General features: G+C 41.7%; 4 protein-coding genes and 1 non-coding gene across 8 annotated transcripts; 2 read left to right on the top strand and 3 right to left on the bottom strand.

Annotated features, from left to right (window-relative positions):
* Positions 1-2,678: 2,678 nt before the first annotated feature.
* LOC128724422 (uncharacterized) lies at positions 2,679-4,198 on the bottom strand. Its single transcript, XM_053818147.1, has 6 exons — positions 4,079-4,198; positions 3,859-3,985; positions 3,390-3,785; positions 3,089-3,317; positions 2,907-3,018; positions 2,679-2,828 (listed from the first exon to the last, which is right to left on the bottom strand). The coding sequence occupies exons 1-6, from the start codon at positions 4,193-4,195 to the stop codon at positions 2,679-2,681; spliced, it is 1,131 nt and encodes a 376-aa protein (XP_053674122.1). The 5' UTR covers positions 4,196-4,198.
* A 1,045-nt stretch (positions 4,199-5,243) lies between these two features.
* On the top strand, positions 5,244-6,142 carry LOC128727024 (probable 28S ribosomal protein S16, mitochondrial). The gene is made up of 3 exons (XM_053820883.1): positions 5,244-5,388; positions 5,457-5,616; positions 5,680-6,142. Exons 1-3 carry the CDS (start codon positions 5,272-5,274, stop codon positions 5,808-5,810), a joined length of 408 nt encoding a protein of 135 aa, XP_053676858.1. The 5' UTR covers positions 5,244-5,271; the 3' UTR covers positions 5,811-6,142.
* On the bottom strand, positions 6,086-15,884 carry LOC128727023 (receptor expression-enhancing protein 5). 4 transcript variants are annotated; one of them, XM_053820878.1, is made up of 5 exons: positions 15,819-15,858; positions 14,815-14,975; positions 7,153-7,385; positions 6,974-7,073; positions 6,134-6,850 (listed from the first exon to the last, which is right to left on the bottom strand). In XM_053820878.1, the coding sequence occupies exons 2-5, from the start codon at positions 14,942-14,944 to the stop codon at positions 6,768-6,770; spliced, it is 546 nt and encodes a 181-aa protein (XP_053676853.1). In that variant the 5' UTR covers positions 14,945-14,975; positions 15,819-15,858; the 3' UTR covers positions 6,134-6,767. The 4 variants fall into 4 exon arrangements, with proteins under 4 accessions (XP_053676856.1, XP_053676853.1, XP_053676855.1 ...); XM_053820880.1 differs by having other exon boundaries at positions 6,135-6,850; positions 15,761-15,884; XM_053820882.1 differs by having other exon boundaries at positions 6,760-6,850; positions 6,925-7,073.
* Positions 15,885-16,992: 1,108 nt separating this feature from the next.
* Positions 16,993-18,599, top strand: LOC128726344 (RNA 3'-terminal phosphate cyclase). The gene is made up of 6 exons (XM_053820147.1): positions 16,993-17,046; positions 17,114-17,358; positions 17,417-17,741; positions 17,804-17,928; positions 17,998-18,256; positions 18,328-18,599. The coding sequence occupies exons 1-6, from the start codon at positions 16,993-16,995 to the stop codon at positions 18,430-18,432; spliced, it is 1,113 nt and encodes a 370-aa protein (XP_053676122.1). The 3' UTR covers positions 18,433-18,599.
* Positions 18,600-21,274: 2,675 nt separating this feature from the next.
* On the bottom strand, positions 21,275-21,347 carry Trnak-cuu (transfer RNA lysine (anticodon CUU)). The gene has a single exon. It is a non-coding gene; the product is annotated as a tRNA-Lys (tRNA).
* Between the last annotated feature and the right edge of the window lie 1,203 nt (positions 21,348-22,550).

The following is a 22,550-nucleotide window of genomic DNA, read 5'->3' on the forward strand; positions in this document are numbered from 1 at the left end:
GCAAGCCACTATCCAGTCTAAATCGACTAAATCGAAGACATTAAATTACTCCTTTGCTTAGCCATACAATAGGAACAGATATCGGCCTTAAACCACTCGTGAATACGGTAGAAAGTGTATCTGTTGATTCTAAAATTCCCAGCTCCTTATGCGCACAAAAGATCTGACTTTTTTCCAGCAACAGCAAACACCACCCTTTTTTCCTTGTTAACAAAGGTTCCCAGCACCCGTGCACACACTACGCCTACATGCACGATGACACTGTAAACCGGACAGCACATACATCTTTGAAGAAGGAAATAATGGAACGACTAAGCAAAAAACCGGCCGCTTCCGCTTTCGTCACTCGCATCGGTAGCTTAAGTTCCGTTTCCATCCGTAATGTTTCCGCCGCGGCAGCAAAGGGTCCACCATGATCCAGTTGACCATCTCTTTCCACCCCAGCATACTTCAATGCAGGAGATGTAGGAGAAAATGAGACATGGCCACCAGCAGTAAGGAAGGGCCCTAAATCGACATGATTCACCGCTTGCCCACGATTTTACATCCAAAGTACCGCATTTATCTTTCTATTGATAATTCCAATGCGAAATAACTGCGTACGGCTTCGGAGTGGTTACACAAAGAACGCTCAAAATCAAGAACCATGTGCCAAATTTCGCTTACTGCTGCTGCCTGCCTGCTGATGCTGCTGCTGCTTTTGCTGCTCACCACTTATGCGTATATTCTACACTCGTCGACCGTGCTTCTTCTGCAAACTACCTCTGTCGTTGTACTTCAACTTCTTTGCTCAAAACCGGACGCCATTTGTCGAAAACGAAACGAATGCGAAGTAGCTCTACAGACGACTGCGAGAGCGAAAGAGAGAGACATATACGTCTGACTGGATGTGTGCGTTAGCTCGCTCACATTACAGTGTGTGAGTAAGAGCCAAATTCTCTATTTTACTGCTTGCGCTCTTCGTTATGTACGAGAGCTGTTCCGAAAGCCGCATGTTGCGAATCTCTTTTGGCCACAGCACGCTATTTCAATAAACCAAACGTCGACGGTCAATCGTATTTAAAATTCAGAACCTAATCGTAACCCATCCTTTACCGTTACAAATCCAGCAAGCTTTCTATAACATCGTATTCGACACAAATTTGCGGCAAAACGTCGCGTATTCTCGATTAAACGCGTTGGCTGTTTGCACTCACACACCTATAGCCCAGTTTGCTTTCTATACACGACACACTAGTTCACACGCACACTACGCCTCACGACGCGTCGCGCAGTCAAGAGCAAATCGATGTCACTCACACTCACGCAATATCATATATTGCACATCTTTTTTCTCACTTGCGCATTGGGTGCTGCTCTCTCACTCTATCGCTTTCGCTACTCGATTAACGCGGGCAAGCCTCCGTCAAAGTTCTCCCTTTTCTTCTTACATTACACACACAGCCAGCACAAAGCGCGCGCGGTGCGATTGACACCAATTGAGCAGCTAACGCGAGAGAGGATTCGCTAGCAGGAGCGAAAATTACCCATAGGAACCAGCGGAAGACTACGAAGAGAACACTCGTAGAAGACATCCGACGGAGGCAATGAAAAATCCTTCAACCTAGATGAATCCAACAGTCGCAAAAAGACGATAGCACGAAAAACTAATGCAACCTAAATAGCCACTCGACAACCAAAATGATCCTTATTCTTTCCAATGTAAATTTTCTTCATAATTGAACGTAAAAACAAATTATTTGCTAGGCGAGAAAAGTACCTGAGAATGCTGTTTGTTTAACGCAAGGTATGAAGTAGTGATGGCCGCTTCCAGTCAGAAGCCCGTCGAGCACTGTGAGCATCTTTGACAACTGGGAAGTCAGATAGCTATCAGATTGCTGACTGTCAAGCTGTTTCTATGATGTGTCAGCGAGTAATACCAGCTCATGTTTGTTATATAGTTATACTGTCAGCTCCGAGAGTCTTGCGTGTTACTAAGTTCTTCGACGAGGATGTAAAACACTGACAGTTTACAAAAGCAGGATCCAATTACCATTATATTTAATGAGAGTGCAACATTTATTTCGCTTACATTTTCACCACGTAAAGCCTATTAGTAATTGTTCCAATAATACAAGTGCTTTATGCAAAATAGATGATTAATAATCAAGGTCCAATCCAGTCCAATAGAGCGTCCAGCTTTTAGGGCTCATATTCATGGCTTGCATATACTAATCCTACTACAATTTCTACAATAACTAATCCTTCTAATGTCGCTTCTCGACCTAAAGGCAAAGATCAAAGTGTACTCCTTCTAATATTACAAAAGCTACTGTATCCAATAATAGCTGCTGCTAGGATACAAGTACTACGGCAATAAATACTAGTTCAAAAAACTATTGGACGAAATTTCTTCCGCCTTGAGTTAAGCTACTTTCAAAACCTTAACGATCATTAACAAATGAGTATTTTTCAGTTTTATCACCTAATCTTTCTCCCGATTGCGAAAAAGACTATCGGAGAAAAAAAACATACGAATGAAACTTCCACCCGTTTTCCCGCTCTCATACGTCTAATTTTTCTTTAGAAAATTGCCGATTTTACTTTTTATCAATATTAATCTGCTGGCTACATTTTTCATCGAATATACCAGTGGCTTTTGGAATAATTTTATTGTATTATATTCAATGATCAATTTGCTACATATTGTGCTTGATCATCAATTTATCAACAATAGATTTTTGAATATTAGGATATGATCGATTTCCATCAATTTGTAGTATAGCACAATGTTCTTGTTTTTGAAAGGCTTCAAGTAAAGATTGATAGTGAATGTCGTAGAATATCATCTAAATTAAAATAATGAAAATGTGTTATAAAGTATAGCACTCTAAAAGGACTTTTGAAAGCAAATTAAATGAAATTACCTCTGTGTCCAACATCATTGTTTTCCAGCAATCAGATATTTTTTGGCCACGTGTTTCATGACGTAATTTTCGACGTCGACAAATTGTTTCATCGGTATTTAAGAAAATCACTCTGCAATTTATTACAGGTATGAACTTTAAAATGCGGCATGAGCTTTGGGCAACCCTATCGAAATACATACTTTTTTGGTGAAATCATCAGTTGATAGAAGTTCTTTACATCATCAGCCGTGTTAGGATAATCTATCAGCACCCACCCGAAATTCAGACAGTCCAATTGTAATAGCCGATGTTGCACTATTGATGATATTAGCTCGGAAGTGTGCAGATTTTCCAGCGAACCAATACTAAGCGCACGGCCGAAAGAATCGAATTGTCGTTCGTGATGTGCTTTTAATTCTGAAGCAGAAACTGTAAATATAAGCAGTGCCTATGAATTGCATTCAACCGTGTCGCAGAAATCACGCTAATTAATAGTTATACCTAAAATAACGTTCAATCGCTCGGCAAGCCATTTTCCTATTCGATGTTTACCACAGCCAGGACGACCAAGAAGAACTATTCGTTCAGCATATTTAATGGCGAAGTGATGAGGATCGACCTTAAGCAAATTCGAGTTTTCGCAAATACGGCTACTCAGCTTCTGTAGTGATTTTTCATCATTGGCAGCTGCCAGGCGACGAAAGTAGAATGCGGATTTAGCATGATTTAATTTTTGCCTATTACCTATCATGATGAGATTCTTTCCATCCAACTTCAAATTTTTTAACCATTCCTTTAAGCGATTGATGCCAGTTCTTTTGTTAAAAGATTTGTTCACTTCAATAACAGGACAATTATAGCCATCGTGTATCAAAGAGCGGTAAACACATGTAGTATCTGCAAACGATATTGATAAACACATTATGATACATATGCACAATGATACTCAATTTAATAAATCAATATTCACCAACATCATCCGGAACGCTAATAAAGGTATTGATCTGAGAATATTTCTTGGAGATGCTTATAATATTTGCTGCGATGAATGTCTTTATATCAAGCGGACGTTCCTTCGCTAAAATTAACATTAAATCCTGAAAAATAAATGCATGTTATTTTTCCAATCAGTTTATTTAATTTTTAGGCTAAAATTACGTTCGACACCTGACTAAATATCCGATACTTACAAATAATATTTCAAAAATATGATGTTTTTCAAAATAAAGTTGCAATTCTGTGGTATAGTATGTTAATTGATATTCGTTACCAACATCATTCAAAAATTTATCAATTAAGACGTCCATTTTGTTCGCCAAAGAAAAGATGCAAGAATATTCGAAAATTACAATTATTTTCCGTTTGCTCAAGCAAATGCCTCCTTGATTCTTGCTAAATGGTTTGCATCAATATTTTGTTATATAACAAAAGGAGATACAAAAATTTTGCAGCATATAAGTTGCATTTTTGGATGATGGTTTCAAGGAAATTTGCTAGTCGAGTGTTAACTGCATTATAAATTTTCATTTGAAATTTCTCATACTCCATTTTATATTAAACATACCTGAATAATGCTTTATTTTTTATTTTGCCAGCAGTCTATTTTCGACTGCTTTGCTGCAATTTTTTGGCGAAGATCTGCATTTATTATTTTAATCATTCGTTTATCTTCTTCTTTAAGAACACGTGAATCTCTTTTATCCGTACGACGCTGGTTTGAAACACGGGCTATATTTTTATTTCCTGAAGGATTCATTTTAAACCAATGCAAAATTCAAAGCTCTTATTGCAAATTGGAATGTAAAATGTCCTTTACTTATTTCAGTCTTAAAAAGTAATATTTTACAATACACTCATGACATACTAAGCCAAGTTTCGTAATACACATAAAAAATAAGACATGTGTATAGGCGTGGATCGTATTGAAATCCTTAGCAGCAGAGGCGCTATCACAAAATAGATACATTTTTCTGCAAGCAAGGATTTAAATAATATACATGTTTATTTAATATGTTTTCTTCGGTCTACTTACGTTTACAATTACGAGCATAACGGGTATAAATCATTGCGCCTTAAGAGATGAGAAAAAATAATGATGATAGGTTTGAAATGGCTATTGATGGTAATCAGCAAAACGTGAAAAAAGAAAGAAAATGGAAGAGTCAACGATTACTATCAATTTAAATTTCCACAATCACCTACGAACCAAGGCAACCATGAATGTCAAAAAATCCATATCAAAGAACTGTCAATTTCTGGTCCGCTTACCTTAGCTTTATTATCCTTGAACATTGTTTGGTTTGTCAGGGATTTCTAAGAGTGTGAGATAAATATTGAAAGACGGAAAGAATTAGTTAAGCAGCTGTATTTTGCGCCCAGTCCAATGTCTCTAACTCCTGCAAGTGGTACGGGACGATTTTGGGCTCGATCGGCTAAAATTTTGCGATTTGTACGCCAGGGATGCACAAATCGACCATTTTATCATATCGTTGTTACAGAGGTGGAGTATATTATCCTATGAAGAATCCTATGACCATGCGTAAAATGCAACTTCGTTTTTATTCACAGCGCCGAAGGGATCAATACCAACCAGTGATTGAGCAGTTGGGAACCTACGATCCTATTCCAAATGAACACAATGAGCAGCTTGTATCATTTAATTACGAACGCCTTCGACACTGGATTGGCAGCGGCGCTCACATATCAAAGCCGGTAGCAGAGTTATTAGGTAACATCGATAAATAATATGGCACTATGTTTTCGACGAATAACACCCATCCATTTCTTTTAGGAATTGCTGGATTGCTGCCTGTTCACCCGCGCACTTACATGACGGCATGGCGAAATAGACAAATGGAGGAAAAGTTGGCTCAAATTGAAGCTGTAAAAAATCCAGAAAACCAAGAAATTTCCAATAATTGAACACCAGATAAAGTTTTGTAGTTTGTAGTAGAGTAAATAGAATTGCGAATTTTCCGTTCGTGTAAAAACATTTATGTAGTTTATCTTTTGGAAGAGATTCAAGCTCCGTTTTCTATGAACATTATTAAACCATTAGCATCTGTTGGATGTGCAGCTTTTCTGAGAATTGGAATGGTGCTTTTTACCTAGAACTTTTTCGTTTGGTAGGCTGAGATCTACATTTAATTCATTATGACAAGCACGTTCAACGTTAAAGAAAATGTAATGTACTATAATTATGAAGAATTTTTTAATTTTTGAAAAACGATTCACCATTACCATCTATTAAATGTTGAAATGTGAAACCAGCGCTTCTATTAAAATACCTCATCATGGTTCACATGGCTGTGAAATTTCGGCTCAAATAGAAAAAGAAAAAAACAATGCATATGTAGATTTCTTCTCGGAAATTTGTTCCCATTCCATTTCATTGTTTCTCTAATTACTTGCTAAGATACTACATTTTCTTTTTTTCTCGCGCATGCATCTTCACTCGCTTTCTTCATTCTCTCTTCGTTCTATTTTCGCAGGTGCACAAGAATATATCTAATGCGTTCGTATGAAAAAAGGATAAATTTAGAGACGGAAAGAATAAAATCATTTATACAATTCAAAAATTAAATTACAAGCCAACTCAACCGAAGCTATCGTCCCAGTTCCTTATCGAAAAACAAACTGGAAATATGTCGTTCTCATGTGCAAATTTAATCAAAACAAAATGTTTCACGATGGCAAATGACGTATATAATTTCTTTGTTGTCTCTGTTGAACCCCGTTGTACGTCCATTTGCTAACAAAATTCCTATTGTCGCAAAATTCTATTGTCCGTCATCGCAGGGGTCAGAGGTCGGCAGGATTCTTTATAGCTACGTGTATGTGGATGTTAGTGTTTGCTGAGAGATATGCATTATATGCAATTTAGGTGGATTTGACTTTAGAGATCATTTCACCAGCCGTTTGTTTCAGCTTGTCCGTGGTGTCACTGATGAAATCGTCGGCAACTACAATGAGAAAAATTTTTATTTATTAAAGAAGAGATCAAATCGAATGAGTTGGTATAATCCCATTTGTGTACCTAGCAAAATTTTCGACATTGCTATGCAAGAGTTGCTTCGCTCAATTACCTTTTTCGTATTTCTTGAAGTACGGCTGAATAACTTTGTGGTACATGATCGTGGAACCATTGTTCTCCATCGGGGCCATACACCAGATGTGGAATAAGCACTGTAGTTAAACAACAAAGATAATATAAATAATATCGCTAATTAAACGACAACAATTTGAATGGCATCGTTGGACGTACCTTCAGAAGCCAGTAGAATGGGATGATTTGAACCAGGAAGAAAGAAAAGTGTTCGAACACTGACAACACGCCGAAAGTCACCCAGTAAGTCAACCATTTCGTATCATCTTCCTTGGTGCGTGTTTCGATGGCTTTCATCGAGATGTATGCAGGATAGGCAACTCCAATGACGTTACAGAGGATCTGAGCTCCATATCCGAAGGCCAGATACAGAATCACGACAGCTACGCCTCCTAAAAAAAGCAAAAAAAAAACACAAACGACAAACCATCCATGAGTATGCAATCAATATTATGAGAAACATTTTTGATTAGTTTTTATTATTTCGCATTATCGAGACTAATACGATTATAAATAAACAGTAACTTAAACCGACAAAGGTAATCAAACTCATTTTAAATGGGGTTCATTTCCATTATCATATACTCTCTTTTTATCCTATCGAGTATCGAATGACACGGTAGCATTCAAGCGCAACTAAACAAGACTCCGTGTTTTTTATTCATCATCAATGAACCATTAATAATTCACATTAATGCCAGCCTCCTACATATCATGCATGCACTTTTGATATTTTATTTATACAAGACAAGACGCACAAAGATCCCGTTGCATGGACAGGTAATACCAGTGATGAATGTCATACGATTTTTGAAATCGCGTTTATGATCACGCTTGCTTGCATATCAAAAATTTCCCCATAACTAATAACGAGCATTGCACATCGCGCCTATTATATTCCGATGGTGGACATTCCTTTCAACAGGGTAGTGGCACGAAGGGACAAGGATTAACGCCCGTCTCGTTCTCAGGTCCAATGAGACCGGTCGTGTGAAGCCAACCCCCATCTCGGATATAAATAGCCTATTCTAGGGACCTGCGGCATGGCATGTACCACAGATCAAAATCAAACTACCATACGTACGATACTTTCCTGCCGGGACCGGCATAGCACTGTACGATTGAACATCATTATTTTTACACCATTTGGTTCCAATATTAATAATATTCTGAGCAATAAACAATTAAAACCCTCTCTCAAAGAAACGTAGATTTTTAAATACAAACATTAGTTGACGAAAGATCTCTTATTTACCTAATGCAATATAGCCAGAATTATTCTTTTGTTCGCCTTCCTCTGCACCGCCACGACGCCCGCTCTGTGATGGCATTTTGACTGTAGTAATACACACTGGTTCACTCAATCGTTTTTATTCGATTTTAGTTGTGAGCCTTCCAATATTGGCACAATTGCACAGCAAATGTTTCCACTAACGCGAATGTAGATAACTTACGCTATAAATTCCTGTCTTTTGTCTATATCACAAACCATTCTAGGAAAAGAATTGTTAGATTAGTTTGGACAATTGCTAACTAGCATTTACCCAATCACTAGCCCACTTTGCTACTAGATCAGTCTTTTCTGCCTCAGTACCTGGCAGGAAATGCTACCTCTCGTGACTCGAAATGATGCGCTACTACGCGTACCCAAGACATTGAATTAGCTAAGTACCTCGCGCTTTTCACAAGGCGGTTCAAGAGTTCTGCACGTACATATACTACGTGTGACACACTGCAACATTAAATAATGATTGTTTTTTTTGTTTGCTCTTTATTATACATCTACTTTAGTAGTACTTTCCGTTTCCACTTTTTCACGTATGGTCACACATACGAACAAAACAAAACAGGCCGAGATTCGCAGAAATCATACCAAATTTTTTTCCGAATTTTCCGACCATGCACGACCACCAAGAATCATGTTACAGTGTAAAAGAATGAGAAACACACCTAGCTTCGCGTCAAAAGGTTAACATTTTTTGATAATTAAAGCCACTGGCTAGCTTCATACTCTTTTTATTTGCTCATATTGTCCCCGACAGCATCATGGGACATGGCAAAATTGCTTCAGCAGCTGCTACGCCCATCAGAAACGCGGAAAAGTTAGTCCCACAGTTGACGTTAGGAGCAGAAGCACATTAAGGTAAGGTGGCATGGCAACGCTTCAGACACGCTTTTCCCGTTCTAATAATATGGCTGCTGTTTGCCATCACCATAAGGCAAAAGTCTCCTTGTTTGCGTGAAAAATTGCCTTGATACGGGGAGAAGATATCCCTGATCTTCAAATGATGAGTGACGAAACTTCCCACAGCACGAACGGGGCTTGAGAAGGACGTCTTTGGGCGAGGAATTGTTGAAAGACAAAAGATATTTTGCCGCCTTTGGTGATCAAGGATAAATAAAAGATACAGCTGATAATCTTTTGAACGCCTCTCATAGAAAATATTCTATCTTTTAGACATTTATGCCATATGGTTTTGTTCTTTGATTTTAAATACGCAACCAACTAAGTGCTATCTGATCAATGAAGTTTCTGTAACAGATGTCTTTTTTTTGTTGGTTAAAATAGCTTCAGTCAACAGACAAATTGATCAAATTAAATTCTACTTTCCATGATCGATCAGCGTGAAAAAAAACGTTTCAAGTGGCGCCTTTTCACTGACAAGGAAATACATTACAAGAGATTACTTAACATATTTCATTTTTCAATCTCGTTGGGTTTGCTTTCACTATTTCATTCAATATAAAAAAAAATCGTAACTAATACGATAGATGTGTAAATTGAAACCTCTTGTTCCCTGAGGTGAGATTAAATTTCCTTTCGATTCAACGATACCCGATTTATGTCTCGCTCGAATGATTCAACGTTGTAAGATGTTTGCGATAAAATTTCTAATAATATAATCAAATCAATTTCTCTGCAAAAAAACCGTCTTGAGTTCGGTTTAACAACGCGTTACGCTACATCGTTCAGAGTGGCGCTCATTTCCCTTCTCATCGGTGTAATGTGTGTTTGCCAATCTGCCAAAGCGGCCACTATCAACGTTATTGTTTTCGTCAAGCTGCATTAATTTTACACTGCACAACAATCCCGAAGGCAAAAATCGATTCACCAAACGAAAGTACCCGTTGAACGTAAAATAATGCATTTTAATGCCTTTCACACACGTCGTCGTCGTCCCGTTAGCGTCGCAGTTTAAGAGCGTGCAAATGCATAAAAATAGACCCTACCAAGTACCGGCATATAGCACTTCTGATCCCATCCAAACAATATTAATTAATAGCATTCGCCAATGAAAAAAAGGAATTCATCAAAACGAAGACAATTTAAAAATGCACTGTCGAGAAGGTGGTGTGTGGAACTGTTCGCCTACGAGGGTTTTAATAAACACACACCCAACCAAGGACATTGAAGCACAGCACACAAAAGAAACCTGTCGTCTGGGAAGGCCTACTGTACGTCACACACAAAGCACCTCTATCGGTCGTACTTGAACTTGAAATGCATCAAACATTTTTTTATATTGAGCCTCGCACGCTAGCTCGTTTGAAGCACCTCGTGTTCGTGATTGCACCGCTGGGATGAGAGCATTCGAGGATCAGCTAATGAGTGCACCACCGTTCATTCCACAGCTGATCTGCCTGCCCTATCAGTGAACTATCACACAAGCGCGTTCAACCCCTCAGATGTTTATGCACACATTTCACTTTTAATTGCCAACCAGCCATGCATCGGACAGGCTCTACCGCCTATCATTAGCCATCGGTAGCATTTCTCAAAAGGATGACGAGACAAAATTCGGTTGCAACACAATTAAATGGCACTCGACCGTGGTGGTGATTCGTAAAACCGCCATATTGCTTCAAAAATGAAAGTGACTTTTACACACCAAAGCTTAACGAACCAAATAAAATGGGTCAATGTGCTTTAAACGTTTCGTAAGCATGAATTCGAATACAGTTTTAGGCTGCGAGACTGAGTGCTTTTAAATTTGTGGATAATTTCTTAGTCGTCTGCACTAATTCCTCCAAATTCCTTTGGATAACAATGACGCACTCAGTGTTGATAACGCACACTCAACAAGACGAACCAAAATGCACAACATTCACAGCACAGTGCCACGGATGTTAGCTCAAACAACAACAGATCGGCTGATTACTGCTAGTTGTCCGATTTTCGCACAGAAGCAATCTTTTCTACTCGAAGTCTGCGTACTGACTATCGGTGAACCTTAGCGTTCAGCATAAATTGTACGCGCTGACCGCAGCAAAGCCAAGCCAAATCGGCCAAACCAAGCCAACAGCACACACAAAGCAGCCTTCATACGTTTATTCTACACAAACGCGACCGTCGGGTTTTCCACAGTTTGTTCTTTCTGCTCTATTCACCCAGCGCTAGGCTAGCGTGCTTTGCTTAACGGACGAATTCTCACGGGGTCGTTTCAAGCCCTAACCGTGGTACGATCGTCGGAGACCTCACCGATGGCACTCCACGGACAAAAACCAAACCGGTCCAATATCAGGGTACAACGGAACGGACGATGGAAAGAGAACCACGGTGTATCGCAGAACTTTTCAACGCTTCAGCGTACATTTACACACGCAACTGGTGGTTAGGGTGTGTTCAACTGGGAATATGTCTCGAGCTGATTATCAGCAATGGTGATAATACCGTACAAAAGCTGCACAACAGTGAAAGGTCAACAATGGAAAATGATGATATTGGTAAAAATCTTCAACACCTCGCTTCAATATCTATATGCTGACGTTCTTTATCTTTCATTTCAATCGTAACTCATCTCTCGGAAAATAGTCTAAATTAGGTTCGATAACGTGGCAAAAACAATAAAGACACAAAAGTTGACAATTAAAAGGACTCCAATCTCCAAAGATAGAGCTCCCCCTGGACTCGACGATGAAAGGATGAAACTCTCGTGTAAGATCATTCGAAGAGGCTGGGAACCTCTGAGATCCGAGGGCTCGAGGCCTCTTGCAGACAAACACACACAAGTCAAAACGATCGTCGATCATTATCCACAAGCGCGTCAAGTCAAGCTCGTGTAGCAATTTTGGTACCCCAAAAACGCCACAGTGTTGCTCCGACAATGGCGCACAACTCGTACAAAGCGATAATTAAATCATCGACCTTGTCTGCGTGTGCATGAAAACTTCAGCAGAGAGCTGCGTGCATGGAAAATGGATGCGTTGTTACCAAGTGCATCTAGCCGTGTGTGCAACAAAGACGGGAAGAAACCCTGGAGCGAACACGCACGACATGGTACACAACAAGCTACTGGCTTCGGGACAGCGCGTAGTATCAGTTTTTCTCGGCGTCGTGGCGGCTACAATCGATTGCCGATTTGGCAGTCCATCGCCGCCATGTGTACGTATTTGTTGTTGCCATCGCCATATCATCGTCAACTTCGTCGCTGCCACGCATATCAACATCGCTGGGTTGGCGCCGGTGAGTTCCGCCTCGTGGCTTTTGGATCGAGGTGTATTTACTCTCGTTATCAAGGCCTGTTTTCAGCGGTGTGTTGGCATCGAACACGTTGCATGTCTCGCTGGAGACCACGCGCAGACGAACAATTTTGTTTTAAAACGTCTGCTATGGAAAAGTGCACCGCCAGTTGAACCTTGTAACAGTTGCAAAAGGCTTACTAATGGGAAGACACGTTTCCTTAAAAGATGATTCATGGTTCTGTCTGGATGACTGCGTTTCACACATCGTTGATGGGTCAGCATGAAGGAAATTGAACGCCGTCATGGACCAAAAGCTGAGGTCAAGTGATCATGATCATGAAACAGCACAGCCATGAATGCAAGTCTATTATTTTACATCATACAAACGGCTTCTTTCATTGAATAATAATAAAAAAAAAACAAATACTATGTTTTTTTAAATGCATGATCTCAGAGTAGTCTTTTCAACGTTCAGTTGATTGAAGTAACATATGCTTATATGGCAAATTTTAACGATTACATTTTAGTACAGCTTAGTTATCCAACTAATTGCAATACATACATCTAATCGATAATGCAAGTAATTGCATGATGCAAGTAATTTACTTCACATGAAATAAATTAAAACCATGCCAGACAGGGGCAGTGCACAACTGATCGATAAAAGGCAGCCTGGAACCGTTTAAAAATGCATTCATGTACATTAAAGCAATTCTCTCCCCCTAGCATCGATCGGTGGTGGTGCTCGTATTGTATTATAAATACGGTGCACTGCCAGCAACTAAAAGCACGTGGTTGCAGGTGAATCATGATAACAGTCACACACCGTTATAAAACTTATGGCTCCAACTGCGCACTATTACCGAAGTGGCTTGCTTTGATGCACGTTTGCATTCTCGTGATCATTCTACGCCACGCAAATGTGTGTGATTTGTTACGTAAGCGTGGTGTCATCATTGCAAATGATTGTTCTCATCAAGCTCTGCTGACAGTAATATGCCTCTTAGGCGTTTTATCGATTGTCATGTTGTGCCATGAGTTGAAATAAAGTTCTAGAATGGACTCATCAGAATGGAATTTTTGAGAAAAAGTTTTTTGCATCGACTTGTTCTTGATGATAAGAGAAGAAAAACATTACAGCAGAAAAAATGTTTGGCTTATCGCGTAACCATAGCACAAAAGCAAAAAAGAAAATTACAATAATTTAGAACGATAGGAAATGCATATGATTTGTGCAAATATTGAGCATTGGGCATTCAAGGAAGCTAGCATAACGTAGTGCGTTAGAATTGAACATTTTGCTTGCTCGAATAACATCATTTCGTACATATACGTACATGCGGGATCGTACAGCCGGCTTGATACACCAAAAATAGACCTCATAAGTGGACCGGATTTGACTCCCTTATATCGTGGTATCACAAGTGGTCGGCTTGTTTCAAGGACAAGTGGTCTGCTTTCCATTTTAAAATACAGGTTTTTTTACGACAGGAAAAAAAAGAAACCCCAGCGATTGTCTCCTTTCTCTGGTGAGGCTCAGAATATTCCACGACCAGCAATCGAATCTTTCCTTCATTCCGACGCCTGTGTTTCACACATAAAATGACTTGCATGTACATGAGAAACAGTCGCAAAAAAACATTTGAATTTATCATAAAAACCAGTATCAGGGTTTGGATTTGCCGTTGAGAATGTTCGTCATTCGCTGGTTCCCCGTGAAACACCTCACACAAGATGGGGTGTTTTTGGGTGCATGTGAGTGTTGCTAACAATTTTCATCGGTTGTATAACATAACACGGATGCATGCATACTAACGACGGGTAGGCAGTGTCCAACGGGTGACGATAATGAATATTAAATCAAGTAGGCAATGCGCAGCACAATACAATAAAAGGTCTCCCACCCACGAATTGTCGCTCTATAGAATTGATTCTTGCTTCCTTTTTTTACATCGAGACGTTCATTCTGTAATACACATTCCGGTTAATGTAATCGAAAATGTGTTCTATGTTCGTTGGCAGTATAAACGACGCCTAACGATATTGCGGTAGTCTCCTGCTCTTTGCGTTAAAAAATCCCCCAGCAAATGCCATCCAAAAGCACACACCGGGTTTTCCTCCGGCAAAACGCGTCGGCTGGCGGTGGGCTGGCTCGTGGACTAAAAATATCCTCCCTGATTCTGCTCTACCGCACAAGTACGTCATCCGGGCGGTGCAATCCCCGTCCTTCGCATCTCGCCGCTCGAAAGAGTGCTCGCTTTCCCGGCTAGCCCGGTATTATTAAGCTCGGCGGTCACAGGGACGATCGATGGTGTTCTTGGGAATTTTGTACTAACGATTACTAACTACGCTACTTACCCAAAAATATGTACAGCCGTGGAACGTTCGTTTTCTCCTCGGCCAGCTTGAAGAACTGCGTCCACGGTTTCGACTCATCCTTCAGCGACGCCTCGATCGATCCTCGGATTTCTTCGACCTTATTTGCCATGGCGATTGTGTTCCACCGGTTCCTCTTTCACCTGACACAGGGGCATTTGATGTGTACGACAGCATAATTCGCATTATGTGATGTAACGATATTTATCGTAAAAACACCACCGGAAGAATCCGTCCGGGAGTAACGTGTCAATGTCATCGAAGGACCAAACACCACATCACAAATGCGAAAGTAAAAAGGAGAAAATAATAGGTTGTGCGTTATTGTGGGGCCGGCAACTTGGGCAAAAAAAAAACAATTTAACTGTGGAAGTAAAACAATAACTTTCTCCATGTTTCGTTGCAATGGGGCGTAGAATCAATTTCACACGACCATGTGTGTTATGAAAATTTGCGACATGCATTTGCTTGTAGTTTGCATTTATTTAATGCTGCTATCGGTGGATAATTTTTTTTTTGCACACGAGATAAGCTGTATTACAGAAATAAATGTCACCGTAATGCGACACACCAGCCAAACGCAACAGTTTTACGGCAAGGGCAAGGGAGTAAGGGACGCAATGGCTTGCAAACCCAATGGAACCGCTAGAGCGTGGTTTCAAGGACGCGCCATCCGGACTAACAAAAAAAATGACGCCTGACTGACGCATTCTACACGAAGGATCCACGGGAAAAACGCCTAAATTTAGAAAGAATCAAGAGCGTCCTAACTACGGCAAACGGTTGGCGACAAGCAAATGCAGTTGGCGGAATGCAGGAATTCTGCGTATTTCGTTGATCGAACAAAAAGGAACAATTTCGCGAAAAGTGCGCACGTGAAGCAATTTCCGCCTGATGGACACAAACGAATAGCACCGTGAATTATTACCCCTTGCACGAACACGAGAATTTAACCGGCTGCTCCTGTCTGCGACGACTTGAACTACCTCAGAATTCGACCCGCGACGCTTGCGAATTAATATTAACAATTTTTTAAACGAAGTGACTCGCGATCGAAGCTACTGCAGGAGACCAGGTTGTGGAATGCGCAACTTTTTGACGTTTCTTACTGTGACACAATGGTTTTACTTCGAAACGCAGGCATTTTTGAACGAGATACGGTAACGAACGTTAAGCGTCTAACCGATTTCACAGGGCTCTTCGTTCACACCACACATATTTGCAATGCATTTTCCATTAATCATAAGACTTGGCGTGAAATTAACGGAAAATCTATTGTTTTATCCTAAAGATTGATTACCATTTTTAAATCCATATAGAGAAAAACGCATGTATTAGGCGTATATTACAATTCAAATATTGACGATGTATAAATATCAATTCAAGTAATCTTTTGAAACAAATGCGATACGAAGAATTAAGTAAATATATGAACTAGTACATTACAGAATTTAGTGTAAAAAACAATTATCCGCTTGATTTGAATTCAAAACGTAACGATTTTGAGTTTTCGAACAGAAATGTCAAACAAGTAATTTTCCAACGGCAATTTTTCTGCTCGAAAACTCAACAAACACTTGCCTGTCCATTTCATTGTATTTAGCACAATTTCACAACATTGATGTATTATTTTAGGTATACTGCTTAAAGTGCATCTACTTATTGATAAGATGAACTATAATTATACGTGTATCATTTTTGAACGTATGCTGAATCCTTTCTATAAACATACAGTTCAAAATTGTGGCAAAAACGAATTTTTCACACTATGAGAAAGTCTGTATTCTCTCATTTGACTTGAATGTTCGAACTAGGTCCTAATAATATTATTTGTATATTAGTAATCTGAATGTCGAGCAGTTTATTGCATGAAATCGTTTCCATGAAAAAAACCTTCATATACATTACTAGGGTTGTTGTCAGCCCTTATAAAGTAAAGTCAAAACAAGAAACTAACAACAAAATATTGATTTAAAAGCAGCAATGTAAAGTGAAATAAGCATAAATTACGTGAATCTTGTAAGCTGCAAATCGAAGTCGATCTGCACCAGACGGTAGAAGAATATCTTTAACATAAATCTACAAAACTGTACACATCACGAAATTCAAATCTGTCAGCAGTTTGGATCAGCAGAAACAGAGAATAAGTTTTCTTGAAACATGGACTGGAAATCTGGCAATCTGTTCGATATAGATGGAAGCGTCTTGGAAGGGGTTCGTTCATTAATTTTCATTGTCTTTTATCATACGTTTGTAACTGGTTGTGGTATTGCTCTTGCAGGGAGGACAGATCCTGAGAATGGCTCTATGTTTTAGCGTACTCACCAAAACGCCGGTTCGTATTCGAAACATTCGACAAGGTCGGAAAAAACCAGGATTGGCAGCACAACACCTGGCTGGCGTCGAGCTAATGCGTGATATTTGTCAAGGCAAGGTGCACAATGCCGCCCTAGGATCCACTGATATCGATTTCTATCCCGGACATATCGGGCACGGCCGTTTTGTAGGACACGTCCAAACAGCGGGGTAAATTTTCGCTGCTTGCCCGTCTCGACTCCAAATACCTGAGTTTTCATCTTTTCAGAAGTGTGAGCCTTCTGCTTCAAGTAGCTCTTCCGGTAGCGATTTTTAGCTCGAATAAAATCACGCTAGATTTGCGAGGAGGAACGAACGCCGCCATGGCGCCACAGATAGATTTTCTGACGGAAATTTTTCGTCCCAATATGGAACGGTTTGGAGCTACCTTCGATTTCGATCTGATGCGTAGAGGATATTTTCCAAGTGGTGGAGGGCATTGCATCGTGGAAGTGAAGCCAGTACAATCCCTAAGGCCTATCGTACTAACTGAGGTGGGAATGGTGCAAAGATTTTTCGGATGGAGCTTCGTAGCTGGAGTGCTTCCGATAAAGGTAACTAGGAATCGGTACGTGTGGGTGTATTGTTTTTCAAATGTGATTGTATCGATTTGTAGATTGCACATGAAATGGCCAGTGGGGCTAAGACGGTTCTCAATCAAATTTGCAACACCCGAGCCGATATTGAAGTCTATAAGGAAAGCATTGATATGGCACCGGAAGGTAACTGTTCCGGCATTATGTGAGTTCAACATTCTAATATGTCAACATTTACTGGTCAAAAAACTGTCATGCTCACTTATCATTTTAGCTTGGGCTGTGAAACGAGCTCTGGAGCCATTATAGGAGGCTCTGCCCTCGGGGAAGCTAAAAAAAGAAACAGCCAAAGCGGCGAAATGGCTGCCCAAGAAATACAAAGCGCTCTCGTGGCCGGTGCATGTGTGGATCGGCATGTACAGGACATGATGATAATCCTGATGGCACTAGCTGATGGCCAGAGTCGCATACGTACAGAACAATTGACTTTGCACACTAAAACAGCCATCTACGTGACAGAATTGATGACAAAGGTATTTAACTATTGTTTCCATTTTTAATCGGCTCGTTAAGAGATTTCCTAATATTTCTTTTACAAACACAGGCAAAGTTTAACATTATCGAAGAAAACGGACGCAACGTTATCATCGAATGCAATGGAATCGGGTTACGGAATGTGAATTTTCTCAATAATTCGAGGCATTACTAAATCGTCGGTTATACTTCAAGTGCACAGACAGCTGTGAATTTAGAACCACATGTAGATCTCTATCGTATCGTTGTACATTTCTAGAGATATTAAGTAGCTATGGGTTATTGAAAAAAGTGATAAGCATGTGAAGTAATAAGTTGTATATAAAAATTTGCGATAGTTTAAATGGCAACATTTAATTGAGAATAAATTAATAACATTTAGCCAAAGATATAGTAACAAATTTCGTTAGTAATCGTTTATGACGGACAATATCACGGTAAACTTGATTTAGTAAAGTTGGGTAGTAGAACAAGCATGGCTTGTTTATAAAAGAAGCAATACAAGTCATTCGTAATGATATTTGTATTTTATTGGAAGCAATAATCTTGTGAACCGAGAATAATGCAAGATGATTAGGCATTACATTAATGTCACTAAATAAATTAAATAATCCCCCAAACCAAGGGTCCCCAATTGTACTTATACACCTATTGCTGATCTAACAACTCCTCAATGGATACAGTTTCAGATGCGTGCCAGATGAGATCACTGCTCGTTGCTGCTGTTCAGGCACTGTCGGAAATCTTCCCACCTGCAAACAAACGCGAATATTGTGCGAACGTGTGTCGACGGAGACGACCCCGAATGGGGGGTATGGTCCGTTTGGTCAGCTGTCTGCCGGGTGTTTCTCGAATCACACAGCACCGGGTAAAAGAAGTCTGACCCACGTCAGACCATCGCACCAGCCCACCATGGAAGGAAACACGTTTTTTTTTGCTTCTTCTCCCGCCAGTGGGCGGACTGAGCGCGTGCGCACCCTCGGATGTTCGGTTTTCTCGACCCCCTTGAAAGCCGAGAACGCGAACACCGCACGTGGGTGGGTCCTCCACGATGGAAGCGGCTTTCCCTGTACGTCCCTCGCGGCCATCACGCGCGGGACTCTAATAATAAACCATCTGGCATCTCGGTCGTTCCCGTCATCGTCCATTGCGTGTGGGCTTCCGTCCGGAGCAGGACCGGGCTCATTTCCTGTCGCCCACGAGAACCGACGCGTCGGTGGCGCGTTCTGTGTTCACTTCATTCGGAAGTGGAGCTGTTTTTCGCTCGTTTCCGTCACAAAACGACACGCGGCCCACACGGACGCCCCGGATTCAAGACGCTCGCGTCGGCATCAATGGGATTGGTGGTATTTTTAGCGCTCGAATGAAAATGCCCTCTTCTTACTATGCGACACCTACGGGCGGGGCTGGTTGCAGGGTTGATGTGAAGTCTTGCAAGCGCTTGTTCTGTGGGATGGCGCTTGTTCTGTGTTACGCTTTTCGTGAGCATTACGTTGGGTGTATGGGTTGCGGAGATGCACCTGGCGTGTGATGACCACCGACCGTTTATCGTTCTTTTAGCTGGCGCTGTCGCTGTCGCTGTTGTATTGCCACACAATTATTGAGCTTCTGTCCTAAAGCGACCCTGAACTGTCACAACGTTTTATCGTTTAACAGTTGTGGGCGTGGGTGAGAGCCATTTACGATAAAATCCATTATTGATGCAATTATTGCTCTAAAATAAAGCACCTTATCTAATACACACACCGCAATCCACGTGGGAGATGTACTATTTTTGAAACAAGCAACCTCCAGAAATCCGTGTAATGGGCACGAAACATGAATTACGCCCACGTGATTGCTCCTTCTTCCCTTTGCTAATCATTATTTTTATGCAAGCCCATTGGTAGTAAACCTGTTGATAGGAGATGTCCTACAGCGTGTTTATGTGGCTGTTCGTTGAGCTGCATTACCTGTTAACCTGCGGTTTAGTCCGTTGGTTTGAAGCTTTAGTTTTTTGGCTTTCGCCAGTTCACTCCCTATTCCATCGCCATCGGAACACTCAACACTCCAGGTGCAGGTGTAGGGCTTTGGCAAACATTAGCCCTTTTTTTGGAGGGGGAAGAAGCCCACCATTTTGGTGTGTGCCACGCAGTCGAACATGCGTCTCCATTAGCTCGCGCACGTTGCTCGCGTACATTAATATTCGATTCTGACGTGCACCCTCTCTACGCCACTGACGAACGCATCCTGTCCCGGGGGGCGGAAGATTGGGGCAGCAACTTTTGCTGCAAGTGTTGATGCACCACCCATACGCGGTGGCGGGCAAAGCACGAAGAAGACGACGGAAAAGAAGCTGTTGGAGCGTCGAAGGGAATGAGACAGCGAAACGGAGTCGAAGTCAAAAATCATGGAAAAGTGAGGAAAAACACCAGGCCTTCTGCTGCTGCTGCTACCGTTGCCCCTGGTGTCTTGAATGCCCCCACCCCACCCCCTCTGACCCCCCCCCCCGCCTCCATCTCCCTTCCCCAGCCCTGTTCCGATATGTTTTGGATGGCGGATGTTACTTTTGCCATTGAGACTTTTTTAGATACACAAACGCGCGTTATTTATAAATATCGACGCGCGTAGGACGCACTGGTGGGTGGGTGGGCATGGGTGATGTGGGTGCGGGAAGGCGAGGAAGACGAGGAAGCGGAGCGACCGGAAAGAAAGCCTTTGGATGGGGGAGATGGGCCTTTGAGAGATGTTTCGTAAAAAGGGTGCGATGAAATAAATAAGTAACGCGTAAAATCACTCGCCAACGTCCTTCTCTCTCTCTCTCTCTCCCTCTCTCTCTCCATACACAAACACGTCAAGGCGTTGATCAGTGTCCAGTTTCTTTTGTTTCTGTACATAAAATGCATGAAAGTAACCACCACGTTCATAAAGCGCTCTCCCGTCAACTCTTAGTAAATTTGATCAAACACCGACTTTCATGGAGAATGTCCTTGGAGAATGATAAACTGGTACCGGTGAAAAAAGTACGTTTCTTCCTCCGCCCAACGTGGGGCTCGAACCCACGACCCTGAGATTAAGAGTCTCATGCTCTACCGACTGAGCTAGCCGGGCACTATTGATCGAGAGCGTGATCGTGTTCGAGCAGATCACGCGGACGAAACCGATCTCGATCGTTAGCAATCTACTTTACGTTGGTGAGTTTTGTTTGCTATGTCGATAGATCCGAATGTTGTTTCCCCATCTGCGGTGGGAGATATCGAACTGATGGTCAGTCAGTTAGCAAAACTATCCCGACAATCAATTTTGCATTACTTGTGTGTGTTATTTTCGACCTAATTATTGCCATTTCGAGCACAACTGCAGTTGGCATTCAAAAACGCAACCAACAAATTGAAGTTACACCACCATATGGTCACCGAAGTGCCTAAACCTGGAACGGCACGGATGTTGGCTGTTGCGGGGGATGGCTCCCGACACTCTCCCGTTCCTTTTCTCTTCATCCACCCGTAAATGGTAACTGGCCCAAATGGGCAGCAACCTGTGCAATGTGTTAAATATTTCATTGAACTCCTACAACACGTCCTACCACATCCTGTTTGAGTTCGAGAACCGAACCGAACCGGGCTTTGAAGCTTCATTCAACCCTCGACGTAGGCTGTGAACGTGGAGTGGGTTTTGGGGGCTGTTCGTTCGCTCGACCCGCGAGGTGTACGTAAGTCGTTCAAACAAACGACCCCAACCCACACACAGTGGCACACATACAGGCGTGTGTATGCGCGCGCGCGCGCGTGCGTGCGCTCACGCTACAGCTCGAGCTCCCCCATTCATCTCGGCTTTTCAGAGCGTCTCTCTGTCTCCTCATCCCCCTCGCTCGACCTCTCCACCAGTCGCTGTCGTCCGTTCCAATTGAGAAGATGTAAATTTCAATGAAGCACACCGCCCCACCGCTCGCAACAAAACACAATTTCTGTTGGCGTAGAAAAGAGACGTCTTCGACCGCCCTTGTGCCGATTTCAGCCCTCGCCTTTGCGGCCGCGTTTAACGCCCTTCTTTTTTTCTTTTCTTTTGCTTTTCTTTTTTCTTCCCCTTTGCCCTCCCTTTTTCGCGTGCACCTCTAATGTGGCTGCCAGGGCGCGCTAGAGGGTAGAGACACACGTGGGGACAGAGGGTTCGCGCGCACACGCGGGTTTTGCGCGACGTTTGCGCGGCGACGTAATCATGAATGAATCCGAGCACACTACTCTGCTCCGGCTGGTATTGGGCCAGTTAGTGAGCCTCGAACACCGTCCAAACGCATGGCGCATGGGAAGAGCG

This window comes from Anopheles nili, chromosome 3 (genome assembly GCF_943737925.1).
Source record: "Anopheles nili chromosome 3, idAnoNiliSN_F5_01, whole genome shotgun sequence".
NCBI classification, from domain to species: Eukaryota; Metazoa; Arthropoda; class Insecta; order Diptera; family Culicidae; genus Anopheles; species Anopheles nili.

Bases quoted from the DNA above. Each gene is read 5' to 3' on its own strand.
- LOC128726344 (XM_053820147.1), top strand. From the start codon at position 16,993: ATGGACTGGAAATCTGGCAATCTGTTCGATATAGATGGAAGCGTCTTG. The intron at 17,929-17,997 runs GTGAGTTCAACA...TTATCATTTTAG, and splicing joins GGTAACTGTTCCGGCATTAT to CTTGGGCTGTGAAACGAGCT. The intron at 18,257-18,327 runs GTATTTAACTAT...TTACAAACACAG, and splicing joins TGACAGAATTGATGACAAAG to GCAAAGTTTAACATTATCGA.
- LOC128724422 (XM_053818147.1), bottom strand. From the start codon at position 4,195: ATGGACGTCTTAATTGATAAATTTTTGAATGATGTTGGTAACGAATAT. The intron at 3,986-4,078 runs GTAAGTATCGGA...TTTATTTTTCAG, and splicing joins ATATTTTTGAAATATTATTT to GATTTAATGTTAATTTTAGC. The intron at 3,318-3,389 runs GTATAACTATTA...TTATATTTACAG, and splicing joins GCGATTGAACGTTATTTTAG to TTTCTGCTTCAGAATTAAAA.
- LOC128727023 (XM_053820878.1), bottom strand. From the start codon at position 14,944: ATGGCAAATAAGGTCGAAGAAATCCGAGGATCGATCGAGGCGTCGCTG. The intron at 7,386-14,814 runs GTAAGTAGCGTA...TGCTTTTTTTAG, and splicing joins ACGGCTGTACATATTTTTGG to GAGGCGTAGCTGTCGTGATT. The intron at 6,851-6,973 runs GTAATTGAGCGA...TTCTCATTGTAG, and splicing joins CTTCAAGAAATACGAAAAAG to TTGCCGACGATTTCATCAGT.
- LOC128727024 (XM_053820883.1), top strand. From the start codon at position 5,272: ATGTCTCTAACTCCTGCAAGTGGTACGGGACGATTTTGGGCTCGATCG. The intron at 5,389-5,456 runs GTGGAGTATATT...TTTTATTCACAG, and splicing joins ATCATATCGTTGTTACAGAG to CGCCGAAGGGATCAATACCA. The intron at 5,617-5,679 runs GTAACATCGATA...CATTTCTTTTAG, and splicing joins GCCGGTAGCAGAGTTATTAG to GAATTGCTGGATTGCTGCCT.